Below are 9095 nucleotides of genomic sequence, written 5' to 3' on the forward strand. Positions count from 1 at the left end.
TCCCTTCCCTTCCCTTCCCTTCCCTTCCCTTTTTTGATAGGGTGTGGGCCACAATGATTAAGGAAAGAGCCCTGTAGCTCTTGAGTAAAGTCTTGAAGGATGGTAGGGATTGTGCAAGATAGATGTGAGGAAGAAGCTTGTTTGAGCATGGTGGTGTGCAAAAGAGATGGGAGATAGAGTATTGTATATTTTTTGTTGTTTTGGTCAATCATTTTAGTTGTGTTTGAGTCTGAGACTGGAGTTGGTATTTTCTTGGCAAAGCTAATGGAATGGTCTGGAATTTCCGTTAGCTCATTTTATAGATGAGGAACTTGAGGTTAAGTGAGTTGTCCAGGGTTTAAGTACCTGGGATCAGATTTGAACCAGAAATATATCTTCCTGACTCTAGGCCTCTCATTGTATCCATTGCACCATCTAGCTGCCCAATAAAATTCTACATAGGGTGACAAGAAGCTGATGAGCTTGGTTGAGCAAAGAGCATAACAAATGGTGAAGGGCTTTGTATTCCAGAGAGAGGTATGTATACTTTATCTGAGAAGTCACAATTGGTGACTGAGGTTGGGATCAAGGCAAACAAGCAGGAAGATAAAAGCTGAAGTCAGGTACTTATCATGCAAGTCCTTTGCCGCCTAGGACTGTCTTAAATTTTAATTATATTAACGTATAACCCAGCATCTAGCTTAAGTATAGTTTAAAACAGGTGGATGATGGATTGTTTGTGTAGTCCAAAATGGACCTCTTCTAGGATTCTTGGGACCAGCAATCTAAGTTTCTTTCCATTCTAATTCCAGAGAATTCTTTCCCCTAAGTAGAACCCATTCCACTTAGTCACTGGTCCTGAACCAACTGGACAAGAGCTTGGAACTACACAAATGAGTCGATCTTTAACAGAGCAAAGTTGTTCCAAGAATTAAGGAGGAAGAAAAACGAGTACTAAGTCTTTGTGCATATAGAAATATGCTCTCCCATTCCTGGGCAAGAAATGGAACACATGGAAAAGAACAGTGGATGAAGTAAAGATCCTGGATTATGGTCTTTTTTTTTTTTTAGGTTTTTACAAGGCAATGGTGTTAAGTGGTTTTCCTAAGGTCACACAGCCAGGTAATTATTAAGTGTCTGAGGTTGGATTTGAACTCAGATACTCCTGACTCCAGAGCCAGTGCACTGCACCCCCTAGCTTCCCCAGATTATGGTCTTTTGCAAAGAAATCACTGATTGTGAGAATGAGTAATTCCATAAAGCACCATAGAAATTGCACAATGCTATTACCCCAAAGTAGAAAATAAAGTATATATTGAACTGTATCTATTTTACAGACTGACCATCATCAAATGACTAATTATCTTGGTTTGTGTGGAAATTTTTGATTTCCTTTTGTAATTTTGGACTCAACCCCATTCTTTCTACAAATTTTGCATATCTAAGAGTTTATCTTATTAACCTCACCTGACAAACATTGGTCTGGTGGCATTTGAACATATACCTAGAATCTTAAACACTTTTAGATAAGAAATGAGAATAAAGAGCTAAAGTCCTTGATTTCTTAGTGATCTGTACAGCCCCCGCAATCAGCCTATTTGTGAACCCTTTAAATGTAATTTAATTTATAAGGTGATGTCATTTCCTTACTGTTTGGCAAAGGTTTTTCTTTAAGGGCTAGATCAAATTAAAATTCTGAGTGTGTTGAAATGTTTTGGAAATTGAAGGAAGTAAGTACTTCTTCAGCGCAACATATACAGTCGCTTGTGACCGATCTTTTCTTAGAAATATCGAAATTGGAAAGCATAAAGTAGAACAAATAGTTTTTTTTCTTAAGCTTTTAGCAATAAAATCTTGGAACTTCTCCTCACTGTTTTCCATCTTTCCTTGGTCATTAACCCTGACCTGGTCATTAATTCTCCTTCCTCCTATACTGGAGAAATTGGATCCCGATAAAGCTCTGAATCAGTCTTTGATAGTTTGGAATCATGTCCCAAAAGCAAAATCTTTTCTTCTGCTTTTCTTCTTGTTTTCATCCTCCTTTTCCTCCTCTCCCTCTTCAGTCTTCTTCATCTTGTTTTCTTCCTCCTCATTCTGCTTTTTCTCATTGTGGATGTTTTTCTTCTTCATTCTTCCTTCCTTCCTTTCTTTCTTTCTTTTTTCTTTCTTTCTTTCTTTCTTTCTTTCTTTCTTTCTTTCTTTCTTTCTTTCTTTCTTTCTTTCTTTCTCTTTCTCAACTCTCCACCTCCCTCCCTCCCTCCCTCCCTCCCTCCCTCCCTCCCTTCCTTCCTTCCTTCCTTTCTTTCTTTCTTTCTTTCTTTCTTTCTTTCTTTCTTTCTTTCTTTCTTTCTTTCTTTCTTTCTTTCTTTCTCAACTCTCCACCTCCCTCCCTCCCTCCCTCCCTTCCTCCCTCCCTCCCTCCCTCCCTCCCTCCCTCCCTCCCTTCCTTCCTTCCTTCCTTCCTTCCTTCCTTCCTTCCTTCCTTCCTTCCTTCCTTCCTTCCTTCCTCCCTCCCTCCCTTCCTTCTTTCCTTCCTCCCTCCCTCCCTCCCTCCCTTCCTTCCTTCCTTCCTTCCTTCCTTCCTTCCTTCCTTCCTTCCTTCCTTCCTTCCTTCCTTCCTTCCTTCCTTCCTTCCTTCCTCTCAGCCAACATAAACAGAAAAACAACTTGTTTAGAGGTCAAACAACTATTCATGACTAAGCTGTAACTGTAATCCATGATCTTTGCTTCATCCACTGTTCCTTTCTGTATTTTGCATTTCTTGCCCATGAATGGGAGAGCATATATATATATTTACAAAGACATAGTACTCATTTTTCTTCTTCCTCAAATCTTGGAACAACTTTGTTCTGTTGAAGGTGGACTCACTGGTATAGTTCCAAGGTCTTGTCCAGTTGGTTCAGGACCAGTGACTAAGTAGAAGGGGCTCTATTTAGGGGGAAGAATTCTCTAGCTCAGTCCTGGGACCCTTTGAACTCACAATATGATTACTTTTGTGGTAGTTTAGAAAGTTATGTTAGAAGCAAAGGCATCTGGTGCTGTGCCGCTCTCTTTTCCATGTTTGAATAATTTCTCTTTCACATGTATCAAACTCTGCTCCCAGGAGTTCCTATGATGGGGCAATTATGTCTCTTGGATCACTGAGATTGACAGTTTTTAGTCCCAGGGTAAAAGTTAGTTTTCCCTTGTAGGCTTGATACCGCTCATTAGTTGAAGGACCTCAAATGAAATACTCGTTCTTAAATTAAGAAATCTGGAATTTTACAGGGATGGATGTTACCTCAGCAAGCAAAGATTAAAGTCCTTTATCTCCTAGCTATTGCCCTAGCTCCACGTGCTGTTGAAGATTAAAATAATTATCCCTTGGTGGCAATTTTTATGGCAATGAAGTTGTCTGGGTTCAGTTCAATTGGTTCGTCGACAATAGTCATACAGTCTGCCAGATGAAAGGTCCTTTGATTGTCTCTGAATGGGGGTGTTTATAATTTTTTTTCATATTTCAAACATTTTCCATGGTGTTTGAACCATTTCCCAACCCCATTGTGCATTAATATGATTCCCTTCTTAGAGTTCTACCAATATTTTTTCCATCTTTATCATCAATATCAATTTGATGAAATAATACTTCAGAGTTTATTTCCTATTTTCTTTAGGATTAGAGTTTTGGAGCAGTTTCCTCATAGAGGTGTTGATTTGCTTTTCTTCTCTTAGAAATTGTTTAATCAAATCCTTTGATTACGTCTTTTCAGTTTTGTGAAAAACAGAGACCTGAAGAAGGTGACTCACTTTACAGGCATGGATTGTGTCTCTAGGAGGATTAGGGATATAACTTCAATCTCCTTACTCCCAGACTACTGTTTTTTCCATATCTCATCTTGATTAGAATGTAGCCTGGATAATTATTTATATGTGTATGCATGTGTATAAAACATTCCTTTATTATCCTTCCATCTTTCTTATCAGCTAATATTAACTAAGAGTCCATTGTGGACAGAGAACAGTGCTGGGTCTGAAGAAGATATAATTGTGGTAAAGCAAGGTGCCTTTATGAAAATTGTAGTCGATATCTGTATTTGCTATCCTCCTAGATTTCCATTTTTACTTATTCCTTCACCAACATTCTACTTTTATCCCTAGCCACCAGTGTTTTCTTTCTTTCTTTCTTTTTTTGGCTAGGCAATGGGGTTAAGTGACTTGCCCAAGGTCACACAGCTAAGTAATTATTAAGTGTCTGAGACTGGATTTGTCAAGTACTCCTGACTCCAGGGCTGGTGTTCTGTCCACTGTGCCACCTAGATGCCCCCACCAGTGCTTTCTTGACTTAAACAGCGGAGATCTTAATGAAATTATTTTGGAAACAAATTTTATTGATCCTTCCCCCTGTTTTTATGTCACAATCATTTCTGGAAACACTCTCCTGTCCCTTTTAATACCTAATAATGACAACCTGATTTGTATTTAAGAAAACCAAGATAATTAGTCATTTGATGATGGTCAGTCTGTTCAATATATACTTTATTTTCTACTCTTGGAATAATGGCCTCGTGCCACTTCCATGGTACTTTATGGAATTACCCATTCTTAGAGTCAGTGATTTCTCTGCAAGACATCACTTTGTCCCTTTGGGACATGCTGTCTTTGTACAGTGATGAACCTTGTAGAAATAATGGACATATGTTATTTTTGTCATTCCATTTTAGATTTTTAAACGTCACCTAATAAGGATATAATAATAATTCACATTTACATGGATCCTTAAGATATATAAAGTGCATTTGACAAGGGTCATTATTTCCCCTCTGCTCTCACTGTCCTGTATTGGTTTTGGGTGCTACCAATAACCTTGCTAATTAGACAAGGCAATACTAATTTAGGCAATAGGAGAGGAGGACCAACACTCATATAGTTTCAAGTCTTTTTAGTGGGTCCTACTTGTAATTACAACTTTGGATTCGTAATTGACTTTCATTTTGGTCCCCTGAAAAGAAGTTTGGTGCATTAAAATTTATCTTTCCTGTTTCCCCATTATCACAGAGCTAATTTCCTTTCAGGAGGTACAAGCCTTCTGTATAGTCTTTTCATGGCTGACTTCATCTCCTGGTTTCTCAAAGTGTAAATCAAGGGATTCAAGAGAGGGGAAATGACAGTGAAGATGACTGAGATGACTTTGTCAGAGGGAAGGGTAATGAGGGGCCTGTCATATTCATAAATACCAGGGACAAAATGCAAGGTGACTACTGTGATGTGGGAGGAGCATGTGGAGATGGCTTTCTTCTTGCCCTCTCCTGAGTGAGACCTCAACATCACCATGATGATGGTGTAGGACACAATGAGTAAAAAGAACCAAAGAGTTATGATTAGGCCATTATTGGAAATCATTAGGATGTCCAGAACAAAGGTATCAGTGTTGGCAAGTTTTAGGACTTGGGGGACATCACAGTAGAAGCTATCAATGATATTAGGCCCAGAGAAGGGGAGTGGGAGCAATAGAGAGATCTGTACAATGGAGTGTAGAAAACCCCCTATCCAGGAGGCCACCAAGAGCCCAAAGCACCTTCTATTACTCATGAGGGTCACATAATGAAGGGGCTTTGAGATGGCCAAATAACGATCAAGAGCCATTAAAGAAAGAGTAAAAATATCAGTCCCACCAATGAAATGAAAGAAAAATATTTGAGTCATGCAGCCATTGAAAGAGATGGTCTTTCTCTCAGCTAGAAGATCCAGCAAAAACTTTGGAGTGGTTATGGAGGCAAGGCAAATGTCCAAAATGGCTAGATTTCGGAGCAGGAAGTACATAGGGTTGTGAAGTTGGGACTCGAAGGTCACAGTGAGCATGATAAGGAGATTTCCCAGTAGAGTTGTTATATACACCAGGTACAGAAAAATAAATATGATGATACTTAGACCTGGAGACTGAGTAAGTCCCTTAAAAACAAATTCCTTCACTCTGGTGTGATTTTCCAGTTCCATTAGCTGTTTCCACTTTCTTTGCCACCTCGAGAAAAAAAAGATGCAATGTTATAAATAGGGCGAGTGAGAGTGAACCTTATGTGTGAATGTGGCAAGGCAGTGAGAAGTCCTGCAAAGTCCTTTTGTTCCTTACTCAATTTTGTCACCTCCCTATGTCCTTTTGTAAGCACAGAATTTTAAGATACTCTCTTCTATTTCTATCCCCATCAGCTATTTTTATTATGGCATCTTTTATCTGATTATGAAGTCAGAGGCCAGTGGCCAGATACTTAATGATTCTGGTCATTTTCTTTACTATTTAATTCTGAGGACAGAATGGAAATACAAATGCTCATTATATTTAAAAATTCATGTCACTTATCAACAGATAAGCTCCTCTCCTATGGAGGAGGCAATGGATCTAGGAATACCAGTGTATTGAGGAAGAAGGAGACCATATTGCTCAGAAGGTCCTTGTGCTGATGTTGAGTCTGCTCTATCTTTGGGAAGGGAATATGAATTAATATAGTACATACATATCAGGCACTCTGCTGTACGAATATCATTTCATTTATTCTTCACCACAACTCTGTGTTGGACGTGTCGTTTTTAGAAAATATATTTTAATTTTGTTAAAAATTTTCAAATTATATTTAAAGTTCTGTTTTAAACATTCATTTTAAAAATTGAATTCCAAATTCTCTCCTTCCTTTCTGTGCCTCCCCTATGCCTTGGAAAGGTAAGCGATATAATATCTAATAAATATTTGAAGTCAGGTAAAACATATTCCATGTCACAAAGCAAAGCACAAAAACACAAACAATAAAAATGAAATGAAAAAATTTAGGTACTACTATTATCCCCCACTGTACAGTTGAGAAAACTGAGGCAAACAGAGGTTAATGTAATTTGTCCAGGGCCATGTAACTATTAAGTGCCTGAAGTTGGATTTCAATTCAGGCTTTCCTGACTTTATGTACAACAGTCTCCCCATTGAACCACCCAGTTGCCAATGGTCTTGGACACCATTATATGCCATTGTCTATAGACAATGGCACATAAGAAATGACGCCATTATTTACATGAACTCTTCTTCCTGCTGCAGCCTGCATTCTAGTACACCTGAGTCCAGGTTACATCATTTACCTCTTCTCTCCCTGCCTCCGCTCTCTTCTATTCTTGAAGCTTCACAGTTTGGTTTAGATCTCAAACTTCTCCTTTTTTGTTGACTTACTGCTTTGACCATCATTGGCCAATTTGAGTCTTTGGTAAAACTCCCTCTCAGTTCCACCACTTCCTTTTTAGACTATATATGGACTTTATAGGGCAGAGATTAAGTTAAATAAAAAGGAATGGGCACAATAACTCAGATTGTTGTGAAGTCTGCTCTCGCCTTTGCTTCAGATCTTGTCAGGAACATTCAAATTTCATCCAGCTGAGACTAGTAAAACCAGGAAGTTCAATGGATGAGAATGATTCTGGGCACTTTTAAGGGATGTGGCAAATGACAAGAAAAGATACTTTAATTATGGACCCTCTAATTACCTATGAAGTTCATTGTGACATTTCCCTTATTTTCCTCCTTCTCAGAATTTTGTGAGACATTTGACTGATCTGTAGACATTAAGCAGCTTGGAGCAATGGGCAGAGCATGCTCCAAGCATTTTGGTGATCTGGATTCTAATGCCATCTTTTTCACTTATGGAATTCATGAGCGCAGATAAGTTCACTTCATCTACCCAAGGCTTAGCGTCTTCATCTTTAAAATGAAAGAGTCCTACTCGGTATTCTCAAAGGTACGTGTCTACTCTAGATGATTATGAGCCTATTTTAGTGAGAAAATGGGACTGAGTTTCAGTCCAGGTTCAGCTCAGTTTCCTCTGTTTACTTGGCCATTTTTCATATTATACATTCGTAATGGTTTCTGAGGATTCTGACTTGGAAGAACAACAAGGTCTTTGATGTCCACAAATATACAGTTCTGTTCTCTCAGTTGTTAAGTGGCAAAACACGGACCGGTAGATTTGAGTGAACTTTTCCTTAACAAACTCCTACTATGTCACTGCCCATCTAATCTTTGGTAAGTCACTTATTTTCTCTGGGTCTCATGTTGCTCATTTGTAAAATGAAGGGTTGGACAAGATGGTTCCTTTCCAGTCTAAATGCTAAGGGTCTATTTAGCCAGAAGAATTTTTCTAATACTGAACTGATCAGGAAATTAATTTAATCAGAGAACTAGTCTTTTAACAATATTTTGTGTAATTGAGGTTTTCCTGAAATATGTTTGGTCACACACACACACACACACACACACACACCCATACCTATCCTGGGGATAGTGATTTGAATTTTCTCCATTTCCCTGACCTTTTATCCTTTTGGCAGGAGATGGGAGAGCTCTTTGTGTTTGTTTCTCTGTACTGGCAGGGAAGCTCATTCAGACATGAGATTCCTTGATCTTACATCTTCTAACATTCCGTGCTATTTGGTCTTTGCAAACCACAAGAAATTCAGTGGAATAGTGAGGATCTCTGTCCTTGGTGCTTAAACCCATCCCTTTCTTTCATACTATACATACTTAGTATACTTTCTGTATAGAGACTTTTTGTGGCCTGTTTTTTCAGCCTCTATTTTCAGGAGCTACTGTGGCAGTTTCCTCTATTCTGGGGCAGTTTCTCCCATGTCCCTGAGCCCTGAGGATCTTTTGACCATCCTCATTTGGCTCACCTGTTCTTTAGGAACATTTGCTGAATTTGTCAGTGCAAAGGCTCAGGATATTTTGCCCTTTTCCATCAGGGGTCTGTGTGGACTTTTCCTTGCTGATAGAGATTGGGATCCCTTCTAACCCTAACATTCAGTTTTCCTGACTTGCTGTGGCTAAAATTCCATCTTGCCTAACCATTTGTTAATGAGCACACCTGCATCAAATTAGAATTAAATGAGCTCTAAAAGGTTCTGAAGACCTTAAAATACTAAAATACTATTTTTTAGGTCAGGCAAGAGACATACACACTGTCATGAAGTCTTTTCTAGTTTGGTTGCATCCACTAGAAATCTAGCAGCATGGTACAGTCTTGCAAAGTTCAGTGTCACATTCCACTGGTAAAAAAACTTTGCCATAAAAAAGGGAGAAACAGTGTGGTGGATTAGAGCCTTGAAGATGA

At 38.8% G+C, this 9095-nt stretch overlaps 1 protein-coding gene across 1 annotated transcript; it reads right to left on the reverse strand.

The window, feature by feature from the left end:
• Window positions 1-5007: 5007 nt before the first annotated feature.
• LOC141519479 (olfactory receptor 4D10-like) lies at window positions 5008-5952 on the reverse strand. Its single transcript, XM_074231715.1, has one exon. The coding sequence runs from the start codon at window positions 5950-5952 to the stop codon at window positions 5008-5010; it is 945 nt and encodes a 314-aa protein (XP_074087816.1).
• Window positions 5953-9095: the final 3143 nt, after the last annotated feature.

This window comes from Macrotis lagotis, chromosome 3 (assembly GCF_037893015.1).
Source record: "Macrotis lagotis isolate mMagLag1 chromosome 3, bilby.v1.9.chrom.fasta, whole genome shotgun sequence".
In the NCBI taxonomy this organism is placed as follows: Eukaryota; Metazoa; Chordata; class Mammalia; order Peramelemorphia; family Peramelidae; genus Macrotis; species Macrotis lagotis.

Bases quoted from the DNA above. Each gene is read 5' to 3' on its own strand.
- LOC141519479 (XM_074231715.1), bottom strand. From the start codon at position 5,952: ATGGAACTGGAAAATCACACCAGAGTGAAGGAATTTGTTTTTAAGGGA.